The sequence below is a fragment of the Dendrobates tinctorius genome, unplaced genomic scaffold (genome assembly GCF_039654945.1).
Source record: "Dendrobates tinctorius isolate UK_male_01 unplaced genomic scaffold, ASM3965494v1 ptg000211l, whole genome shotgun sequence".
Lineage (NCBI taxonomy): Eukaryota > Metazoa > Chordata > Amphibia > Anura > Dendrobatidae > Dendrobates > Dendrobates tinctorius.
The window spans coordinates 15911035-15935308 of NW_027361878.1; the positions used below are offsets into that span (position 1 = coordinate 15911035).

The 24274-nt window shown below is 44.4% G+C and overlaps 1 protein-coding gene across 4 annotated transcripts in view; it reads right to left on the bottom strand.

Moving 5' to 3' along the window:
- The window catches only part of LOC141058302 (pre-mRNA-processing factor 39-like), a 71493-nt gene that overhangs the window by 46970 nt on the left and 249 nt on the right, over positions 1 to 24274 (bottom strand). For 2 of the 4 annotated variants that reach the window (XM_073554499.1, XM_073554497.1), the window contains exons 2-3: positions 17390 to 17589; positions 9169 to 9294 (exon numbers count right to left, since the gene is read on the bottom strand). In XM_073554499.1, coding sequence (XP_073410600.1) covers positions 9169 to 9294; positions 17390 to 17589 — 326 coding nt within the window. Of the gene's footprint in view, positions 1 to 9168; positions 9295 to 17389; positions 17590 to 24090; positions 24253 to 24274 lie in introns of those variants that run through there. The other 2 variants (XM_073554498.1, XM_073554500.1) reach the window with 2 other exon arrangements.

The window sequence follows — 24274 nt, forward strand, 5'->3', positions numbered from 1 at the left end:
TGAATTGCGCGGAAACCATTTTCAGGAGTTTGGGGGGGGGGGGTAAAAAATTGCACAAATCCCACAAGACCAACAAAAAAAAAAAAAAAAAAAAAAAAAAAAGAGGAAGCTTAAAAAAAAAATGCAAATGACGAATTGGACCATACATGTATAAACACAGCTTAGAACATTTGGAGATGGGAAAAATGGCACAGTGCTCTCAACAAATTCCAATGGCGGCCCTAGTGTCCGCTAGGATGTCAATCCGTGTACAGAAGTGCTGCTGCCTGTTTATGAACTTGAGGAAAGCATTCCCCCCCCCACACTCTGCAGCTGCCTTCCCTGGGGCTTTAGAGGACACATGATTTACAGAACTACTTCTCAAACCATGAGGCGCCCTCTAGTTGTTGGGTGAGGCACAGCTGAGGAGGTAGTTTGTTTGTTTTTTACAGTGGTGATAATAAATTGTACAAGTTCTTTCATTTTAGCTTAGAAAATATAATTGACTCATTTTGTTTTTATTTTTAAGTTATGAGACAAAATGACAATTGAGCAAGAATTGTAATTTTGGTTGTGGGTGTGACCCTTGGCGGTGAGGTTCCAGTAGTAAAAGTTTGAGAAGCGCTGATTTAGCAGGCAAAGATGACACTTAACAGGAATTTCCCACTACTTTGATATTGATGAATTCTTTTAGGCTATGGTCACACTTAATGTTTTCTCTCACCCAAGAGAATTGGACAGAACATGCGTCTCACATTCTGATCGGAGCGTTGGCACAGTGTGATCCGATTCTGTAGAATGTGGAGAAAATGGAGAAAAAAAAAGTCTCCATCTTCTCCATTGTGTCCGTGTGCAGAAATCAGATGCCAACCGAGTGCAGTCCAATGTGCTTTCCACGGATTGATTAACTTGCAAAGCATACTGCGATCAGAAAACCAGATCAAACTCAGGCATGCAGTGATTTTCTCAAAAGAAAAATATCAGCCAAACAGAAAAACATTGCTCCCGAGTGCAATCCGATGTTTTTGCGGATCGCAATCGGCTGGTAATACGGACGCCTGCACGAGCCTCTAGTATAGGTCATCAATATAAGATCCGTGGTGCTATGGGTGGATAGGGGCCCTTTGTGATAGTGGATATCGGTAAATATTTAATACTTGAAACTTTTCAATGCCTTGTACTCAGGCATCCTGTGGTACGGAAGGCAGAAGCTATATGTCAACCACAGGCTGCAATGTGATCTTTGAGAGAATGTTCCTGTCATGTACAATATGTATGATCAAAAATTACAGGAAAATACATTTATGGCATTTCAATGTACCATATTTTCCCCACATATCTGTGTAATACTCTGCTCGGATCTGCGGGGCTAATAAGCAAAGTATACACCCAGGGACTGGTGACAGCTGAGTGGAGCCCCTCCGATCTGATACTGATGACTTATCATAAAGATAGGTAATCAATATCATAGTAGTGGAAAACCCCTTTAATACTGTGTTGGGACCCTAAAAGGAGGAAGAAACGTAAATCACAAAGAGAAACATTCTATACAAAAGTCAACACAAATAATATAACTAGTCTGTGGGTGAAGGAGACGAGAGTCAAGTTGTGAAACTAATTTAGCCTTTGAACTACAATATTTTTTTTTTATTTATTATTTAACGATTATGAAAAGAGAGTCACAATAGGGAATTACAACAAAACAATAGCTGTACGAGGTCTAAATGTACGTGATTATAATTCAATATTATATATATATATGATATAATATAATATATTATGTTATAATATATAATCGAGTAAAATAAATAAGAATCTCTGAATTTTTCCGTTACACAAAACCTTCTGCCAATCACGGATATCTTCCAAGTGTCAATATTTGTGTTGCAGCGCAAAGGAAAGGTTTTACATTAGGAAATTGATTTTACAGCAAATGTTTTGTCAGTATTCACCCAACTGCTGCCTCTACAATGTTAATAAGAGAAAGGAACTGAAAAGAACACTTTTTTCCCCAATTTTAGGCTTCTGGAAAAAAAAAAAAATCTCCAGGGAGCAGAATACTTGGGATCTGACGTCCAGGTATCAGCTCTTCTTCTCTATCCATAATTCTCCAGACTGTAACAGAAGTGACTTGGTTAATAGTTAAAGATGATTGTAGTGTAGGAAATGCTGGTTTTTACTCAAAGTCTTCTTTCATTGTCTCGACTTCTGGCTCCAGAGCCATGCAAGATCGGCAGTAGCAATCAAAGAAGAGAAACTCTTGCTGTGGATACAGCCTGTTCAGCCCCCGTGTCTCTTCTATGGACGTCATCTTATTATTGCCATTTTAAAATGTGTTTAACATACTTACTGATCTTCACATCCAATAACAGATTATTATTAATATGTCGTATGTTGCCATTGTCTGTCACACAACATGTGTTCAAAGTTCTGTCATTAATTTAACATTAATATAAGTCTGAACTTCCTTCTCCAGGATTTTCCTTACACTGCTCCAGTTGTGTGGAATGTGCTATCCCAGAAAATCAAATCCACGGTGTGCCGTAAATCACATCTTTTTAGTGAAAGCCTATTATTTTCCTAATTTAACTTCTTTTCCAATATTCCAGACAACTGAATCTTTCATGAAATAATCTCTATTACACTTCACGTGCTCTAATGCATCTCTGATCTATGGTTAGACTAATACTGGAAGGTGGCTGGCTCATGTATCACTACATGTCTCTCGCCCTTTTAGATACAAAAGATTGCTGGACTATTGTCCAAATCACTTATGATACTTTCATCTCATTTCACCCTTATTACCTCTTAAGCAGGTCATAAAATTCTCTCCCCCTCTTGACCTAACGTTCATATGTTTTTAATGGGGAGAGCACTGAAAGCAACCACAAGACTGGTGGCGGCTTATCTCCAGGACAAAAGGATCTGGTGATTGAACTCAAACCGCTGTAACCCTATCCGCTCTGACATCATCTACCCAAGAGATTTTAGGGCGATAACGGTGAGAAATGCCAATTTTAATGAGGGACTTTAAAGGGTAAGCTCCTCGAGTCTTGCTTGAGCCGGTAATTACTTGTCACTCTGCAATATTTGTATTTTGGTGCATACAAACTTACAAACATACGTACATACTGACTTTTTGAGGTAAACTGTAACCATCAGCTGTTCTGAATGGCGGAATCTATGTTATGTCCTATACCTAGAGGCATTTACTTTCATTGCAATCCTTCGTGATGACTGAAAAGTGAGGCCGCTGACTTCTTAACACCTATATAGCTAGACTGACTCCCTATGTGTGTGTATAGGAAGAGGCCCATCCGTCTACCTGAGCAGGCACGAGGGAAGCCTTTGCTTCTAGATGCGCTTTTAACTATATTTTCCTCTGAAATGCTACAGTTTCAGAGTAAGACATACAAGTTTGTAAGGGGCTAGTCTCTGATCCATGCTGCCTTTTGTTTGGGCGACATGAATCAGCTGACAGGTTCCCTTTAACCCCTTCATGACCCAGCCTATTTTGACCTTAATGACCTGGCCATTTTTTGCAATTCTGACCAGTGTCCCTTTATGAGGTAATAACTCTGGAATGCTTCAACGCATCCTAGCGATTCTGAGATTGTTTTTTCGTGACATATTGGGCTTCATGTTAGTGGTAAATTTAGATCGATAATTTTTGCGTTTATTTGTGAAAAAATCAGAAATTTGGCGAAAATTGTGAAAATTTCGCAATTTTCAAATTTTGAATTTTTATTCTGTTAAACTAGAGAGTTATGTGACACAAAATAATTACTAAATAACATTTCCCACATGTCTACTTTACATCAGCACAATTTTGGAAGCAAAATATTTTTTTGTTAAGGAAGTTATAAGGGTTAAAAGTTGACCAGCGATTTCTCATTTTTACAACAAAATTTACAAAACCATTTTTTTTAGGGACCACCTCACATTTGAAGTTACTTTGAGGGGTCTATATGGTAGAAAATACATAAAAGTGACACCATTCTAAAAACTGCACCCCTCAAGCTACTCAAAACTACATTCAAGAAGATTATTAACCCTTTAGGTGTTTCACAGGAACTAAAGCAACATGGAAGGAAAAAAAGGACATTTTAATTTTTCCAACAAAAATTTTCTTTCAGCATCAATTTTTTCATTTTTCACATGGGCAACAGGATAAAATGGATCCTAAAATGTGTTGGGCAATTTCCCCTGAGTACACCGATACCTCATATGTGGTCAAAAACCACTGTTTGGGCGCACGGCAGGGCTCAGAAGGGAAAGAGCGCCATTTGACTTTTTGAATGGAAAATATGCTGGAATATTTAGCGCTTGCCATGTCGCGTTTGGAGAGTCACTGTGTGCCTAAACACTGGAGCTCCCCCACAAGTGACCCCATTTTGGAAACTAGACCCCCCAAGGAACTTATCTAGATGCATAGTGATCACTTTGAACCCCCAGGTGCTTCTCAAATTGATCCGTAAAAAAAAAAAAAAAAGTACTTTTTTTCACAAAAATTATCTTTTAGCCTCAGTTTTTTTCATTTTCACATGGGCAACAGGATAAAATGGATCCTAAAATTTGTTGGGCAATTTCTCCTGAGTACAGAGATACTAAGGCACTGTTTGGGTGCACGGCAGGGCCCGGAAGGGAAGGAGCGCCATTTTTGAATGGAAAATTAGCTCCAATCGTTATCGGACACCATGTCGCGTTTGGAGAGCCCCTGTGTACCTAAACATTGGAGCTCCCCCACAAGTGACACAATTTTGGAACCTAGACCCCTTAAGGAACTTATCTAGATGTGTAGTGAGCACTTTGAACCCCCAAGTGCTTCACAAAAGTTTATAACATAGAGCAGTGAAAATAAAAAATTTTTTCCTCAAAAATGATTTTTTAGCACGCTATTTTTTATTTTCACAAGGGTAACAGGAGAAATTGAACCAAAAAAGTTGTTGTCCAGATTGTCCTGAGTACGCTGGTACCCCATATGTGGGGGGGGGGCACTGTTTGGGTGCACGGCAGGGCGCAGAAGGGAATGAGCGCCATTTGACTTTTTGAAATGAAAATTAGCTCCAATCGTTAGCAGACACCATGTCGTGTTTGGAGAGCCCCTGTGTGCCTAAACTTTGGAGCTCCCCCACAAATGACCCCATTTTGGAAACTAGACCCCCTAGGGAACTTATCTAGATGCATAGTGAGCACTTTGAACCCCCAGGTGATTCACAGAAGTTTATAATGCAGAGCAGTGAAAATAAAAAATCTTTTTATTTCCTAAAAAAAAATTTTTTAGTTGGCAATTTTTTATTTTCACAAGGGTACTAGGATAAATTGGACCCCAAAAGTTGTTGTCCAGTTTGTCCTGAGTACGCTGGTACCCCATATGTGGGGGGGAACCACTGTTTGGGCACACGTTGGGGCTCAGCAGGGAAGTAGTGACATTTTGAAATGCTGACTTTGATGGAATGGTCTGCGGGCGTCATGTTACATTTGCTGAGCCCCTGTGTGCCTAAACAGTAGAAACCCCCCACAAGTGACCCCATTTTGGAAACTAGACCCCCCAAGGAACTTATCTAGATGTGTGGTGAGCACCTTGAACCCCCAAGTGCTTCACAGAAGTTTATAATGCAGAGCCGTGAAAATAAAAAATCATTTTTTTTCCCCTCAAAAAAAATGAATTTTAGCACGCAATTTTTTTTTCACAAGGGTAACAGGAGAAATTGGACCCCAAAAGTTGTTGTCCAGTTTGTCCTGAGTACGCTGATACCCCATATGTGGGGGATGACCACTGTATGGGCACACGTCAGGGCTCGGAAGGGAAGTGGTGACGTTTTGGTATGCAGACTTTGATGCAATTGTCTGCGGGCATCATGTTACATTTGCAGAGCCCTTGATGTACCTAAACTGTGGAAACCCCCCACAAGTGACCCCATTTTAGAAACTAGACCCCCCAAGGAACTTATCTAGATGTGTGGTGAGCACTTTGAACCCCGAAGAGCTTCACAGAAGATTGTAACGCAGAGCCGTGAAAATAAAAAATCTTTTTTTTTTCTCAAAAAATGAATTTTTAGCTCGCAATTTTTTATTTTCACAAGGGTAACAGGAGAAATTGGACCCCAAAAGTTGTTGTCCAGTTTGCCCTGAGTATGCTGATACCCCATATGTGGGGAGGGACCATTGTTTGGGCACACGTCGGGGCTCGGAAGGGAAGTAGTGACGTTTTGAAATACCGACTTGATCGAATGGTCTGCGGGCATCATGTTACGTTTGCAGAGCCTCTGATGTGCCTAAACAGTGGAAACCCCCCACAAGTGACCCCATTTTGGAAACTAGACCACCAAGGAACTTATCTAGATGTGTGGTGAGCAGCACTTTGAACCCCCAAGTGCTTCACAGAAGTTTATAATGCAGAACCGTGAAAATAAAAAATCTTTTTTTTACTCAAAAAATGATTTTTTAGCCCGCAATTTTTTATTTTCACAAGGGTAACAGGAGAAATTGGACCCCAAAAGTGGTTGTCCAGTTTGTCCTGAGTACGCTGGTACCCCATATGTGGGGGGGAACCATTGTCTGGGCACACGTCAAGGCTCGGAATGGAAGTAGTGACGTTTTGAAATGCAGACTTTGATGGAATAGTCTGCGGTCGTCATTATGTTTGCAGAGCCCCTGATGTGCCTAAACAGTGGAAACCCCCCACAAGTGACCCCATTTTGGAAACTAGACCTTCCAAGGAACGTATGTAAGATGTGTTGTGAGCACTTTGAACCCCCAAGTGCTTCACAGAAGTTTATAATGCAGAGACGTGAAAATGAAAAAAATCATTTTTTTCCACAAAAATAATTTTTTAGCCCCCAATTTTTTATTTTCCCAAGGGTAACACGAGAAATTAGTCCCCAAAAGTTGTTGTGCAATTTTTCCTGAGTACGCTGATACCTCATATGTTGGGGTAAACCACTGTTTGGGCACACGTCAGGGCTTGGAAGGGAGGGAGCACCGTTTGACTTTTTGAACGCAAAATTGGCTGGAATCAATGGTTGCACCATGTCGCGTTTGGCGACCCCCTGATGTGCCTAAACAGTGGAAACCCCTCAATTCTAACTCCAACCCTAACCCCAACACATCCCTAACCACAAGCCTAACCCTAATTCCAACCCTAACCCTCTTTCCAACCCTAACCCTCTTTCCAACCCTAACCCTCTTTCCAACCCTAACCCTCTTTCCAACCCCAACCCTAACCCTCTTTCCAACCCCAACCCTCTTTCCAACCCTAACCCTCTTTCCAACCCTAACCCTCTTTCCAACCCTAACCCTCTTTCCAACCCTAACCCTCTTTCCAACCCTAACCCTCTTTCCAACCCTAACCCTCTTTCCAACCCTAACCCTCTTTCCAACCCTAACCCTCTTTCCAACCCTAACCCTCTTTCCAACCCTAACCCTCTTTCCAACCCTAACCCTCTTTCCAACCCTAACCCTCTTTCCAACCCTAACCCTCTTTCCAACCCTAACCCTCTTTCCAACCCTAACCCTCTTTTCAACCCTAACCCTCTTTTCAACCCTAACCCTCTTTTCAACCCTAACCCTCTTTTCAACCCTAACCCTCTTTTCAACCCTAACCCTCTTTTCAACCCTAATGGAAAAATAAAAATATTTTCTTTATTTTATTAGTTGTGCCTACCTATGGGGGTGATAATCGGGGGGTTTATTTACTTTTTCTTTCATTTTGATCACTGTGAGAGTGATCAAAATGAAAGAATGGAATCTGCAGCCGGCAGATTCGGGCGGGCGCACTGCGCATGCGCCCGCCATTTTCAAAGATGGCGGCGCCCATGAACCGGACCCGCCGGACACCGGGAGCGACAGGGGGACTTAGAAGGTGCCGGGGGAGGTGAGATGGGGTGAGGGGGTTATCGGAAGCTGGCGGGGAGCAGAGGGAATGGGAGGGGGGCAGATCATGACACCGCTGTCATTCAGTTGCGGGGGGGGGGGGTGGAATCGGTGTCTCCAGCCATGTCCGATGCTACAGCAGCATCGGCCATGGCTGGATTGTAATATTTCATCAATTTTCATTGATGAAATATTACTATCGCTCTGACTGGCTGTTTCACTTTTAACAGCCAATCAGAGCGATCGTAGCCACGTGGGGGCGAAGCCACGCCCCCTGTGGCGAAGAACAAAGCCCCCTGTATCTGCGGGTCGGGTGACCTTTCAGTGACCTAGGTCACCCGACCCGCAGGGGGGCTTTAAAGTCATGACGCCACATAGGCGTCATGGGTCGTTCTGGCACGACTTTTCATGACGCCTACGTGGCGTCAAAGGTCGTGAAGGGGTTAAACTTGTAGTGCTGAGATTGAGATATTTGCAAAACTCGATTGTGATATGCAAATACTTAAAGGGGTTATCCCCCCCCTTCAAAGATTATTGCTCCCAAAATCCAAGGAGGTGAAAAAGTGAACAAATAAAAACGAGCTACCTACCCTCCAGAACTCCAGCGCTGTCTCACCTGCTCTGGTCTTTATTGATCGGCTGCGGCGGTGAGGTCACGTCCACAGCTCTGCAGCTATTCACTGGTCTCAGTTGCCCTGCTGATGTACATGGAACAAGCCATCCTCCAGAAATTCCAGCATCTTCAATTTCAGGTCTCTGTTCTGTTTCTCCAATATATGGCAACTTCAGGTGAATGACCCTTCATTTTCCACGGTTTCCTTGGCCCTTTATTTGCCATGTCATTTTCACTTCCAGGAAAAAACTCAATATGTATGGTAATTAAACCCTCGAATCTATGTGAAAATTACAATTTCTGAACCATGCAGATGGCATGGTTAGAAATGAGAGTAATCCACAAGGATCCATCGTACTTATTTGTGGCAGTATTACTGATATGGGGAACACTGGTTTGGCACATATTACATTTGCCAATATCAACTCAGCACATACTGATTATTATTATTGCTGAATATGCACAGCCCTAAATCTATGTCAACTGCTGTACGTCATCAAATCAATATGGAACACCTTGCAGAATCAGCTCCTCGAAAAATGTTGCCTCTTCTGAATGAAACAATGGAAGAGCTTGAAATTCTGTGTAATTACTAAATTGCCGGAGGACTTTCCAAACAATCTATGTCATTGTAAGGTGTTTAACTACCCGAGTCCACGAGAGTAATATACGATGAGCTTCTGGAGTGGTGACACACGTACCTTTTCAGCCTCTTTTGCGTTGCCAAAATGCTGCTCCATGTCTGTATATTTCTTCCAAAATACATGAGAATATGGGAAACGCGTAAAGAAGGCATCATAGGCTTTCCTACAAGCTGCCAGGTTTTTCTGTGGAGGTTAATGACAAAAAGCTATGTAAACCAAAAGGAAAAAAAAAAACTGAGAAATGTGTGAAAAATGAACGCTAAATAAACGCCAAGTGAAAAAGAACACCACCATCTCTTAAGGGGAATCCGTCAGCAGGTTTTGCCACCTAATCTGAGAGCAGCATGATGTAGAGACAAAGAACCTGATTCCAGAGATGTGTCATTTACTAGGCTGCTTGCTGCAGTTTTGATAAAAATCACTGTTTTATCAGCAGGAGATTATTATTACTTAGATTTCTACACTTATGAGAGACTTCACCTCATGAACACATCATTCACACTGAAAAACTAGTAAAAGATGGATTTTTGATTCTTACCGTAAAATCTCTTTCTTGGAGCCTTCATTGGGGGACACAGATTACCATGGGTGTATGCTGCTGGGAGGCTGACACTATGCAAAACAAGAAAATTAGCTCCTCCCCGGCAGTATACACTTACCGACAGGCACCAAGCACCTCAGTTGGTGAGAAAGCAGTAGGAGAAGCAACGAGAAAACTCTAAACATATGTACCAACCCAACAAGGGACTCAAAGACCCAACACGGTACAACTTAAACAGGGAGGGTGCTATGTCCCCCAATGAAGGCTCCAAGAAAGAGATTTTATGGTAAGAACCAAAAATCCATCTTTCTTTATCGCCTTATTGGGGGACACAGATTACCATGGGACATTCCAAAGCAGTCCCAAGGGCGGGAACAGCAATAAGGAACGAAAGAATAGGAAAGGCTTAGGTCGGCCGGTGTGCCACCGCCGCCTGCAGAACCTTCCTACCAACAACTGCATCAGACGAGGCCTGGGAATGAACCCTGTAGAACCTCGCAAAGGTGTGCAAGGACAACCAGGTCGCGGCCTTGCAAGTTTGTAAAGCTGAAGCCTGGTGACGAATGGCCCACGAAGCCGCCACAGCCCGGGTGGAGTGAGCTCTCACTCCCGTAGGGGGCCGTTTTTCCTGAAGTCGGTACGCTTCCAGAATGGTAGAACGAATCCAGCGAGCGATCGCGGATTTGGAAGCCGGAAGCCCTTTCCGGCGACCTTCAGAGATGACCAGCAAAGAATCGGACTGACGAAAAGAAGAGGTCCGGGCGAGATAGACACGCAAGGCTCTAACTACGTCCAGTTTGTGGAGAGACTTCTCAAGAGGGTGAGAAGGAGCAGGACACAAAGATGGGAGAACGATATCCTCAGTGATGTGGAAAGAGGACACCACCTTCGGAAGAAATGAAAGAACGACATCACAAGGCCGCCAACTCAAACTCTTCTGATGGATGTAATGGCAATCAAGAAGGTTACCTTCCATGAGAGAAGGGATAAAGGAATGTCCTGGATAGGCTCGAACGGCGCCTTTTGAAGAGCGCTAAGGACGAGATTCAAATCCCACGGGTCTATCGGCGAATGATGAGGGGGAGCCACATGGGCGAACCCTTGGAGAAAGGTCTTAACCTGCGACAAGGAAGCGAGCTCTCTTTGGAAGAGGATAGATAGAGCGGAGACCTGGCCCTTGAGGGTACTGAGGGACAGACCCGCCTCTAAACCAGACTGGAGAAACCCAAGTATGGATGAAATAGAAAAGGACATCGGAAAGACTTTTATCGTCGCACCAACGGAAAAAAGCCTTCCAGTACCTATGGTAAATGCGGGAAGAGGCCAGTTTTCTGGCTCCGATCATAGTCTGAATCACCTGGTCGGACAAACCTGATTCTCTCAGAATTGCGGCCTCAATGCCCATGCCGTTAAACTCAGACTGAGAATTCTCGTGGTAAAGGGGGCCTTGCGAGAGAAGATCCGGACAGTCTGGAAGCCTCCAGGGGACGTCCGCGAGCATGTTCACCAACTCCGCGTACCAAGGTCGTCTCAGCCAGTCTGGCGCCACTAGAATAACTGGTACGCCTTCCGATTTTATCTTTTTGACCACTCGTGGGATCAAGGCAAGAGGCGGAAACAGATAAGGAAGTCGGAACTGGGACCACGGAATTACTAGGGCGTCGCAAGTGACGGCTAGAGGGTCCCTGGACCTGGCTACGAAGCGCGGAACTTTGTGGTTCATCCGAGATGCCATGAGATCGATATCCGATGAGCCCCAGCGCTGGCATATCTGATCGAAGACTGTGGGATGAAGAGCCCATTCGCCTGATGCTAGACCTTGACGACTCAAAGTCGGCTGCCCAATTTTCCACCCCTGGAATGTGAACGGCTGAGATTGCCGGAACGTAACGTTCCGCCCAGTGCAGTATCTTGGCACTTCTGACATTACTTGCTTGCTGCGAGTGCCCCCCTAGTGGCTTATGTACGCCACAGCCGTGGCGTTGTCCGACTGAATGCGGACTGGCTTGCCGACGAGGAGAGTCTTCCAGCAAAGAAGGGCCAGGAAGATTGCTTTGATCTCCAGAAGACTGATAGGCAGAAGAGATTCCTGTGGATTCCAGCGGCCTTGGACAGTTTTCTGATGGAACACCCCTCACCAGCCTAGAAGGCTGGCATCGGTGGTGATGACTTGCCACTGAAGCGGAAGGAAAGACCTCCCTTGTAGAACTGACTCTGGCATTGCCCACCAAGTCAGGGATTGCCTCACTCTGAGAAGGAGGAGAATGGGACGGTCCAAGGACAGCGTGGACTTGTCCCAGGCTGAAAGAAGGGATAGCTGGAGGGGACGAAGATGAAATTGTGCAAAGGGCACTGCTTCCATGGAAGCTACCATCTTCCCCAGAACCTTCATGCAGGACCGAAGGGGGATGGGCGCTGGCCGTTTGAGGATTTTGATTCCCTTGGAAAGAGCCGTAAATTTTTCCCTCGGAAGAAACACCCGGCCCAGGTTCGTGTCGAATTCCATGCCCAGAAAAGTCAGACGCTGCGTGGGGATCAGAATGGACTTCTCCTTGTTGACTAGCCATCCGAGACGGCAGAGAGTGTCCAGGGTTATCTGAAGACTCTGAAGGCAGTCTTGGCGAGACGAGCCCTTGATCAAGAGATCGTCCAGATAAGGGATGATGAGGATCCCCCTGGTGCGAAGGATGGCCATGACTGTCACCATCACCTTCGTGAAAAAACGGGGAGCGGAGGCTAGGCCGAAGGGGAGAGCCGTGAACTGGTAGTGATTTTTCTGAATCGCAAACCTAAGATATTTCTGATGTTGCAAACAAACAGGGATGTGAAGATAGGCATCCCGTATGTCCACCGAGCAGAGGAATTCTCCGGGTTCCATTGAGGCTATCACCGACCGAAGGGACTCCATTTTGAAATGAAGAACGGTGGCTCAGTGGTTAGCGCTGCAGCCTTGCAGCGCTGGGGTCCTGGGTTCGAATCCCACCAAGGACAACATCTGCAAGGAGTTTGTATGTTCTCCCCGTGTTTGCGTGGGTTTCCTCCGGGCACTCCGGTTTCCTCCCACACTCCAAAGACATACTGATAGGGAATTTAGATTGTGAGCCCCATCGGGGACAGTGATGAAAATGTATGCAAAACTGTAAAGCGCTGCGGAATATGTTAGCGCTATATAAAAATAAAGATTATTATTATTACTATTAAGAATCTTCACGTGGCGATTGAGTAATTTGAGGTCCAGGATTGGGCGAAGGGAGCCGTCTTTCTTCGGGACTACGAAGAGATTTTAGTAGAACCCTGAAAACAGTTCGTTTGGGGGGACGGGAACAATCACTCCGGCGGAAAGAAGGGAGGAAATGGCCTGAAGGAACCCTGGAATCAGGGACCGCTGTCTCAGGGGTCGAGACAGGAAAAAAACGTCTGTTTGGGGGGGGGGAGCAAATTCGATCTTGTAACCGGATGCGACGATTTCTCTGACCCAAGTGTCGTCGACAGCGGACAGCCAAGCATCGACGAAAAAGGAAAGTCTGCCTCCCACCCTGGAAGAACTTCCAGGTGGGGGTGACCCGTCACTTGGAGGAAAACCTGCCGGAACTGGCGCCTGAAGACCTCTAGATCTCCAGCGGGGAGCGGGTTTGTAAGAAGGTTTTTTCTGCTCCCGCTCCCTTGTGGTGGAAGAGCGATCTTGCTGAGCAGATCTTTCCGTGGAAGAGAAGGGACGAAAAGACCTGAACGGACGAAAACCCCATTCTGTTAAAAAAGCGTTTTGGTCGAGACTGGGGGAGAGAAGTGCTTTTACCACCAGTGGCATCGGAGATTATCTGATCCAGCTTGGCTCCAAAGAGCCTAGATCGATGGAATGGCAGATTAATAAGCAACTTTTTTGAAGTAGTATCCTCATTCCACGACTTTAGCCAAAGGACTGGGCGTATAGCGACTACATTGCTGTTAGCCCTAGCTACGCACCTGGCCGCGTCCAAGGAGGCGGCCAAAAGGTATTTACCCGTATGGTTAATCTGATCTGCTAACTCGTCTTGAGAAGCTGTCGCTAAGATGCCCCTGCGAAGAATTTTAGCCCAAGCGGAAATGACTTTCGCCACCCAGGCGGATGCAAAAATAGGACAGAGGGAGGCGCCGGATGCCTCAAAGATTGACTTAGCCAGAGATTCAATCTGCCTGTCCGTAGGATCTTTAAGAGATGCCCCATCTGGAAGGGATAGAACCGTTTTTGAGGCTATCCGTGACACTGGGGGATACACCTCGGGAGTCTTGGTCCACTTTGTGAGCAGGTCCACATCAAAGGGATACAGCACGTCTAAATACCTGCGGCCTGAGTAACGTTGCTCAGGGCGCTCCCAGTGTTTGGGCAAGGTAGTCTCGAACTCTTTGTGATTGGGAAAAGTTCGAGATGGGGGCCTTGCTCGTTTAAAGAGCACAGAGCCTTCCTGAGGGGGAGCTTTATCTTGCTTAATTTTAAGGGTTTGGGAGATAGCCGAAATGAGACTATCGACCATGTCCCGTGTTTTAGATGCGTTGTCGGCGTCTGAACTAGACCCCGACTGGGAGTCATCATCTGACTCAAGGTCGTCTTCTGAGGAGGGCGAAGGAACCCTAGGAGAGGCAGCAGGACCCTGCGAGCTGGAGGATGAAGTAGACAGAGCTCGCTTCCTAGAACTCCTGCCCGATCTTTCCCTCTGAAGGTCGCGGTCAGGTGCGGACGACTCACCTTGAGATGCGGTCGGTGCGCAGGTGGCTGTAGCTAGCTGAGGCAATCGTTCTAAGACCTGGACCAGAGGCTGAGAAACGTTAGTCAAATCAGCGACCGACTGAGGCATTACCACGGCCCACTCTGGGGGAGGTGGAGTATCCTCATCCCGGGACTCGGTGTGCTCCTGAGAGGCAGACATAATGGAAGGTCTGCAGGACGGACAGAAGGGGGACGACTGACCTGAAGCCCACTTCTTATTACAGCGCGCACAAGCGTAGTGGGTAGCTGTGGGCCTGAAGCTGAGACCCCTTGAAGGGTTGGGCATAAGTAACCTGCGCTGAATGGCCACATGAGTTAGGGAGAAAAACTGCGGTGAGGAGCTAATTTGAGCCGCAGAGCCCTACAGAGATTCAGGCGAGCAGAGTGTCCCCCATGCAACACAGGAAGAGAAAAGACGACCAGGAACTACTGTATAAAGGAAGCGGCAGGCGGAGCTTAGTAGCTGAGCCGCGATTGGATAAGGGCAGCGGGGAGGGTGCGGGGAGAAGGGGGCTGGCTAGGCAAAAGAGAAAGGAGCCCTGTGATAGGATAGGAAAGGCGCGCAGGAAAGCGCGCTCAGAAGGAGGAAGAAGCGCGCTGAAACGAAAATGAAAGTGAAACTGACGCCGCCGCAGCCCGGTACCTGATAACTACTCGGGACAATAAAAAAAAAAACCGCCGATATTAAGGTACAATGCCCGCAGATTCCCTTGAAATCCCTGCCCAGGCTGTGAATTGTTCTGTGCCCCCCTGAATATAGATAGCGAGGCGTGCGGCTGAGGAGAGCAGTGCGCGGCAGGCAGGGGAGGCGGGAGATTCAAACAGGGAAGCCTGTAGCTGTTACTGCCGATGGGTTCTCTGGTAACACTGCGGGGCTGGAGGGATCGTATAGGCACTTACCTGACGTCCCTGAAGAGCATGCCGCTGGGAAATGTCCTCTGTACCCGCATCCTGCAGAAGACGGCGTTAACCTCTTGTTGGATGAGGAGGATGCACTACTTGCGATCGCCGTCTTCCTTTCAGGCCTGTCCTGAGAGAGGGGTGAGGAGGGGGATTTGGCAATGACCAGCCACCTGTCCACAACCCAGAGCACCAGAAGGTGATAGGGAAAAAAGTCCTGCCAGCGGTACTGAGAGTTGCGATGTGGGGTACGCCACACTGCTCGCTCAGCCGCCTGATATGGGAAAGCAGGGTGAAACTTACACCCTGTTTCCCGACTTGAATCTGAAAGACAAAAGACAAAGAATTAAAAACGTTCTACTAGAAAACCTAAGGGAAAAAAAGTTAACTGCGGATCTGGGGAGATCCCGGTCCGCCTCCTACAGACACTAAGCACAAACTGAGGTGCTTGGTGCCTGTCGGTGGGTGTATACTGCCGGGGAGGAGCTAATTTTCTTGTTTTGCATAGTGTCAGCCTCCTATCAGCAGCAGCATACACCCATGGTAATCTGTGTCCCCCAATAAGGCGATAAAGAAATGTATCCCGACTTACCGCTAGCTCACTGAGAGATCAGATTACAGCTGCCAATGGAAGTATTTGCAGAGGGGAAGTGGAGGAAGAATCAGAATGAGAGAGACCATATTGAGCTGCTATCTAGAGGTGGATTCTCAGCTATACTGCTCAGTACTGCGTTATAATGTCCTACATGTTTCTGCTGCTTGTGAACATGTGCTACATAAAGATGAACATGAATACCTCATGTCCCTGGGTAGGGAAGACACTACAACAACTGGTCTTCACTCACTGAACAAATAATGGTCAGCAATAGTGTTATTCCTTAAGTACACACACAACAGCTTATTTTTTTAAAAGTCGCCTGAAGTTAAAGGTATGCTTCAAATCGGTTGTCTGGTTTTGTAATACAAGTCTGCAGTCGTGCTAATTGGCTGCAGACTTTATTTCCTGACAGCGTGTGGTGCGCACGCTGTCAGGATTCCCCAGTACTGCTGCGAAAAGCAGGCCGTCACAAGGCAGCAATTTCTATACTTGCAGCCACACTCCGAATAGATATATCTGGTTTCTCTCAATACAAGTTAATAGAGAGAAGAGCATGTCTAGTTGGCATGTGACCGTAGAAGAAGTATAGCTTGGAGAGTCCCTTAATAATAAAACTTCACTTTTAATCAAAATCTTAAATATATAGATGCTTTTCCACAACAGGTTCGTCTCAGACCCATAGCAGGATCAATTGTCCTTCCCTCCCTATGGACAACTGATCCTGCTATGGGTCTGAGGCAAACCTGCTGTGGAAAAGCATCTGTACATTGGTGAGACCAAACCAATTTTTATCTGAGCACTGGTATGCACGAGCACTTTATACAAGTGGTTTCTTTTTGTGTCACTGTTTTGGTCCATTTTTTAAGATTTTGATTAAAAGTGAAGTTTTATTATTAAGGGACTCTCCAAGCTACACTTCTGACAACCCTGATGGTACTAAGTAGTGCAATAATTGTACACTATAGCTGTTCATGTGACCGTAGGTAGGCAAATCATATACTTGCAGTCGTGAGCACTAGTTATGAGCGAGTATACTCGTTGCTTGGGTTTTCCCGAGCATGCTCGGGTGATCTCCGAGTATTTTGGTGTGCTCGGAGATTTAGTTTCTGTTGCCGCAGCTGCATGTTGCAGCTACTTGACAGCCTGAATACATGTGGGGATTGCCTGTTTGTTAGGGAATTCCCACATGTATTCAGGCTGTCAAGCAGCCGCAAATCATGCAGCTACGAGAGACAGAAACGAAATCTCTGAGCACTTCCAAATACTCGGCGATCACCCGAGCATGCTCGGGAAAACCCGAGCAACGAGTATACTCGCTCGTCACTAGTGACTACCCATTCTAACCGGTAATACAGGGAAATTTTGACAGAGTGCACACTGCATACTGCCATGATTCAGAAGTCTGCAATCACAAACTGACTGCAGACTTTTAATCACAAGACCGGACAACCCTTTATACAAAGGAAAGTGCGGGTGCATTTAAACGTAGTCTTACCTCTATCTCTGCACACGCAATAAGTTTACTCCATGCACTGAAATCACTGGGTTTCTTCACAGCTGCTTTCCAGTAAGTGCTCAGGCCTGGGGGCATTCCAACTATATCTGGATCATTGGAGTCATCATCACTGCCTGAGCAATCCTCAGTGGTGAGGACATCACAGTCTTGGGAAGACTGGCTAAAGCGCGACACAGACCCTATAAGCAAAAGTAGAGAATGTGTATGAAACTACAGCCAGCAGACAAGCACTGCTGTGCGCAATAAAGCTACGTGCACATGGGTCTTATAAGCAGATTTATTTTACAGATTTTCTGAATGGAATTCATGCTGTGTAATTACAGGTTTAGTTTTTTCATTCACATGCAGCTCATAAAAGCTCAGAATTACACTTACAGTTGTGGCCAAAAGTATTAACACCCCTGCAATTCTGTCAGATAATACTCAGTTTCTTCCTGAAAATGATTGCAAACACAAATTCTTTGGTATTATTATCTTCATTTAATTTGTCTTAAATGAAAAAACACAAAAGAGAATGAAGCAAAAAGCAAAACATTGATCATTTCACACAAAACTCCAAAAATGGGCCAGACAAAGGTATTGGCACCCTCAGCCTAATACTTGGTTGCACAACCTTTAGCCAAAATAACTGCGATCAACCGCTTCCAGTAACCATCAATGAGTTTCTTACATTGCTCTGCTGGAATTTTAGACCATTCTTCTTTGGCAAACTGCTCCAGGTCCCTGATATTTGAAGGGTGCCTTCTCCATACTGCCATTTTTAGATCTCTCCACAGGTGTTCTATGGGATTCAGGTCTGGACTCATTGCTGGCCACCTTAGAAGTCTCCAGTGCTTTCTCTCAAACCATTTTCTAGTGCTTTTTGAAGTGTGTTTTGGGTCATTGTCCTGCTGGAAGACCCATGACCTCTGAGGGAGACCCAGCTTTCTCACACTGGGCCCTACATTATGCTGCAAAATTTATTGGTAGTCTTCAGACTTCATAATGCCATGCACACGGTCAAGCAGTCCAGTGCCAGAGGCAGCAAAGCAACCGCAAAACATCAGGGAACCTCCGCCATGTTTGACTGTAGGGACCGTGTTCTTTTCTTTGAATGCCTCTTTTTTTCTCCTGTAAACTCTATGTTGATGCCTTTGCCCAAAAAGCTCTACTTTTGTCTCATCTGACCAGAGAACATTCTTCCAAAACGTTTTAGGCTTTTTCAGGTAAGTTTTGGCAAACTCCTGCATGGCTTTATGTCTCGGGGTAAGAAGTGGGGTCTTCCTGGGTCTCCTACCATACAGTCCCTTTTCATTCAGACGCCGACGGATAGTACGGGTTGACACTGTTGTACCCTCGGACTGCAGGGCAGCTTGAACTTGTTTGGATGTTAGTCAAGGTTCTTTATCCAACATCCGCACAATCTTGCGTTGAAATCTCTTGTCAATTTTTATTTTCCGTCCACATCTAGGGAGGTTTGCCACAGTGCCATGGGCTTTAAACTTCTTGATGACACTGCGCACGGTAGACACAGGAACATTCAGGTCTTTGGAGATGGACTTGTAGCCTTGAGATTGCTCATGCTTCCTCACAATTTGGTTTCTCAAGTCCTCAGACAGTTCTTTGGTCTTCTTTCTTTTCTCCATGCTCAATGTGGTACACACAAGGACACAGGTTGAGTCAACTTTAAGCCATGTCAACTGGCTGCAAGTGTGATTTAGTTATGGCCAACACCTGTTAGGTGCCACAGGTAAGTTACAGGTGCTGTTAATTACGCAAATTAGAGGAGCATCACATGGTTTTTCGAACAGTGCCAATACTTTTGTCCACCCTCTTTTTTTATGTTTGGTGTGGAATTATATCCAATTTGGCTTTAGGACAATTCTTTTTGTGTTTTTTCATTTAAGACAAATTAAATGAAGATAATAACAAAGAATTTGTGTTTGCAATCATTTTCAGGAAGAAACTGAGTAGTATCTGACAGAATTGCAGGGGTGTCAATACTTTTGGCCACAACTGTAAGTATATTACATTATGCAACGCAAATGGTAAAATCTGCATTATTTCTGCAACAATTGTAACATAACCTATCAGTAACTCAGCTTATCAACATATCAGTCAGATATGTTGACCACTTAGAAAAATCCAGTTAGGGCGCGGGCTGCATCCATAAATTTAGGCTGCGGCTACAAGGTGACTTTTGCTGAACAGAGTTCTAGCAGCCAAAGAACGCTCTCTGTAGCTTCTATATCGTGGTGTGACACAAGTAAAATTGCCCTATTTGCAGTATGATGGCCCAACAGCTACCCAAAATACACAGTAGTATACCCCTCTGCCAGCAAACTTTTATATAGTATGCTATCCCCACAGCCTACCTATATACTGTACAGTATGATGTCCTCACAGCCCTATAAACACAGTATGATGGCCCCAAACCCATGCTGTACACAGTATGATGGCCCCACATCCCTACTATATTATCTATAATAATAAATGCCCTAAGCAGCTTCCGGTTGTAACAACTTCCGTCCAGTTGTAACCGGTGACGTCACCACACACACGCACATGTTAACCCTCAACACACCACACCGCCTCAACACACACTCCTCTCACCTTTCACCTCCACTCACGTCGACTCACTCTTTCACTCCACATACGTTCCTTTCTCTCACTCCCGTTTCTCATACTCACACCGTCATCGTCGCTGCCCGACATCTTCCTCCGCGATCCTGGATCCAGACGTTCTCCAGGCCGACATGTTCTTGCGGCGACGCCATCTTGGATTTCGTGAAATCCCGCGATATTCAAGATGGCGTCGCCGCAAGAACATGTCGCTGGCGTGGACGACTCGGGATCCAAAAAGATGGCGTCGGCGAAATCTCGCGAGATTACGCCAACGCCATTTTGGATCCCGATGTCGTCCACGCCAGCGACATGTTCTTGCGGCGACGCCATCTTGAATATCGCGGGATTTCACGAAATCCAAGATGGCGTCGCCGCAAGAACATGTCGGCGGCCTGGAGAACGTCTGGATCCAGGATCGCGGCGGCGGAGGAAGATGTCGGGGCAGCGACGATGACGGTGTGAGTATGAGAGATGGAGTGAGAGAGAAAGGGTCGTATGTGGAGTGAAAGAGTGAGTGGATGCGAGTGGAGATGCTGAAAGGTGAGAGGAGTGTGTGTTGAGGAGTGTGTGTGTTGAGGGTTAACATGGCAAGAGGTGTGATGCTATCGCATCCTCCCGATGCGATAGCATCGGGCCATAATCTAGTTATTATTATAGCGGCATTTATTCCATGGCGCTTTGCATGTGAAAAGGGATATACATCATAAATACGAATACCGTAATCTTAAACAATAAAAGTCACGACTGGTACAGGAGAGAGGACCCTGGCCGAGAAGGCTCACAATCTACAAGGGATGGGTGAGGATACAGTAGGTGAGGGTAGAGCTGGTCGTGCAGCGGTTTGGTGGATCGGTGGTTACTGCAGGTTGTAGGCTGGTTGGAAAAGGTAAGTCTTCAGATTCCTTTTAATGGCCCCATGTGTTTTCTATACGCACTTGTGCTGGCGCCCCACTCCCCTCCTAGACGCAGTGTGCTGGCGCCCCACATATCCCATGTAAACAGGTGTATATTATATTCCCTGTGCTTGATAAGGGGAATGAACATGAAATATATGTATATAATAGAGGAATGAGCACATATCCCACATAAACAGGTGTATATTATATTCCCTGTGCTTGATAGGGGGGAATGAACATGAAATATATGTATATAATAGAGGAATGAGCACATATCCCACATAAACAGGTGTATATTATATTCCCTGTGCTTGATAGGGGGGAATGAACATGAAATATATGTATATAATAGAGTAATGAACACATATCCCATATAAACAGGTGTATATTATATTCCCTGTGCTTGATAGGGGGGAATGAACATGAAATATATGTAGATAATAGGGGAATGAACACATATCCCATATAAACAGGTGTATATTATATTCCCTGTGCTTGATAGGGGGGAATGAACATGAAATATGTGTAGATAATAGAGGAATGAGCACATATCCCATATAAACAGGTGTATATTATATTCCCTATGCTTTATAGGGAGAATGAACATGAAATATATGTAGATAATAGGGGAATGAGCACATATCCCATATAAACAGGTGTATATTATATTCCCTGTGCTTTATAGGGAGAATGAACATGAAATATATGTAGATAATAGAGGAATGAGCACATATCCCACATAAACAGGTGTATATTATATTCCCTGTGCTTGATAGGGGGGAATGAACATGAAATATGTGTATATAATAGAGTAATGAACACATATCCCATATAAACAGGTGTATATTATATTCCCTGTGCTTTATAGGGAGAATGAACATGAAATATATGTATATAATAGAGGAATGAGCACATATCCCACATAAACAGGTGTATATTATATTCCCTGTGCTTGATAGGGGGGAATGAACATGAAATATGTGTAGATAATAGGGGAATGAACACATATCCCATATAAACAGGTGTATATTATATTCCCTATGCTTTATAGGGAGAATGAACATGAAATATATGTAGATAATAGGGGAATGAGCACATATCCCATATAAACAGGTGTATATTATATTCCCTGTGCTTTATAGGGAGAATGAACATGAAATATATGTATATAATAGAGGAATGAGCACATATCCCACATAAACAGGTGTATATTATATTCCCTGTGCTTGATAGGGGGGAATGAACATGAAATATGTGTATATAATAGAGTAATGAACACATATCCCATATAAACAGGTGTATATTATATTCCCTGTGCTTTATAGGGAGAATGAACATGAAATATATGTATATAATAGAGGAATGAGCACATATCCCATATAAACAGGTGTATATTATATTCCCTGTGCTTGATAGGGGGGAATGAACATGAAATATATGTAGATAATAGGGGAATGAACACATATCCCATATAAACAGGTGTATATTATATTCCCTGTGCTTGATAGGGGGGAATGAACATGAAATATATGTAGATAATAGGGGAATGAACACATATCCCATATAAACAGGTGTATATTATATTCCCTGTGCTTGATAGGGGGGAATGAACATGAAATATATGTAGATAATAGGGGAATGAGCACATATCCCATATAAACAGGTGTATATTATATTCCCTGTGCTTGATAGGGGGGAATGAACATGAAATATATGTAGATAATAGGGGAATGAGCACATATCCCATATAAACAGGTGTATATTATATTCCCTGTGCTTGATAGGGGGGAATAAACATGAAATATATGTAGATAATAGAGGAATGAGCACATATCCCATATAAACAGGTGTATATTATATTCCCTGTGCTTGATAGGGGGGAATGAACATGAAATATATGTAGATAATAGGGGAATGAACACATATCCCATATAAACAGGTGTATATTATATTCCCTGTGCTTGATAGGGGGGAATGAACATGAAATATATGTAGATAATAGGGGAATGAACACATATCCCATATAAACAGGTGTATATTATATTCCCTGTGCTTGATAGGGGGGAATGAACATGAAATATATGTAGATAATAGGGGAATGAGCACATATCCCATATAAACAGGTGTATATTATATTCCCTGTGCTTGATAGGGGGGAATGAACATGAAATATATGTAGATAATAGGGGAATGAGCACATATCCCATATAAACAGGTGTATATTATATTCCCTGTGCTTGATAGGGGGGAATAAACATGAAATATATGTAGATAATAGGGGAATGAGCACATATCCCATATAAACAGGTGTATATTATATTCCCTGTGCTTGATAGGGGGGAATGAACATGAAATATATGTAGATAATAGGGGAATGAGCACATATCCCATATAAACAGGTGTATATTATATTCCCTGTGCTTGATAGGGGGGAATAAACATGAAATATATGTAGATAATAGGGGAATGAGCACATATCCCATATAAACAGGTGTATATTATATTCCCTGTGCTTGATAGGGGGGAATAAACATGAAATATATGTAGATAATAGGGGAATGAGCACATATCCCATATAAACAGGTGTATATTATATTCCCTGTGCTTGATAGGGGGAATGAACATGAAATATATGTAGATAATAGGGGAATGAGCACATATCCCATATAAACAGGTGTATATTATATTCCCTGTGCTTGATAGGGGGAATGAACATGAAATATATGTAGATAATAGGGGAATGAGCACATATCCCATATAAACAGGTGTATATTATATTCCCTGTGCTTGATAGGGGGGAATAAACATGAAATATATGTAGATAATAGGGGAATGAGCACATATCCCATATAAACAGGTGTATATTATATTCCCTGTGCTTGATAGGGGGAATGAACATGAAATATATGTAGATAATAGGGGAATGAACACATATCCCATATAAACAGGTGTATATTATATTCCCTGTGCTTGATAGGGGGAATGAACATGAAATATATGTAGATAATAGGGGAATGAGCACATATCCCATATAAACAGGTGTATATTATATTCCCTGTAATCTACATATATTCCATGTGCACCTCCCCTACAAGCGCAGGGGGTTATTAGTATAGCGCCATATATTCCATGTGGCGGGGGTCAACATGACGGAATATATTGCAGTCAGTCCTTCTCTACCTCTGTAGACGCCATGTCTGCTGCCCAGGACACCGATCCTCCCGCACTATACTCTCTGGTGCCTCAGCTGCCTTCCCCCCACAGTCTCCCTCATCTCTCACACATCACTCATGGCTTCCCCGGGGCGGCGGCGGCAGCAGTCAGCCCGGGCGGCCATCACACCGAGCTGCTCTCGTTAGCAGTA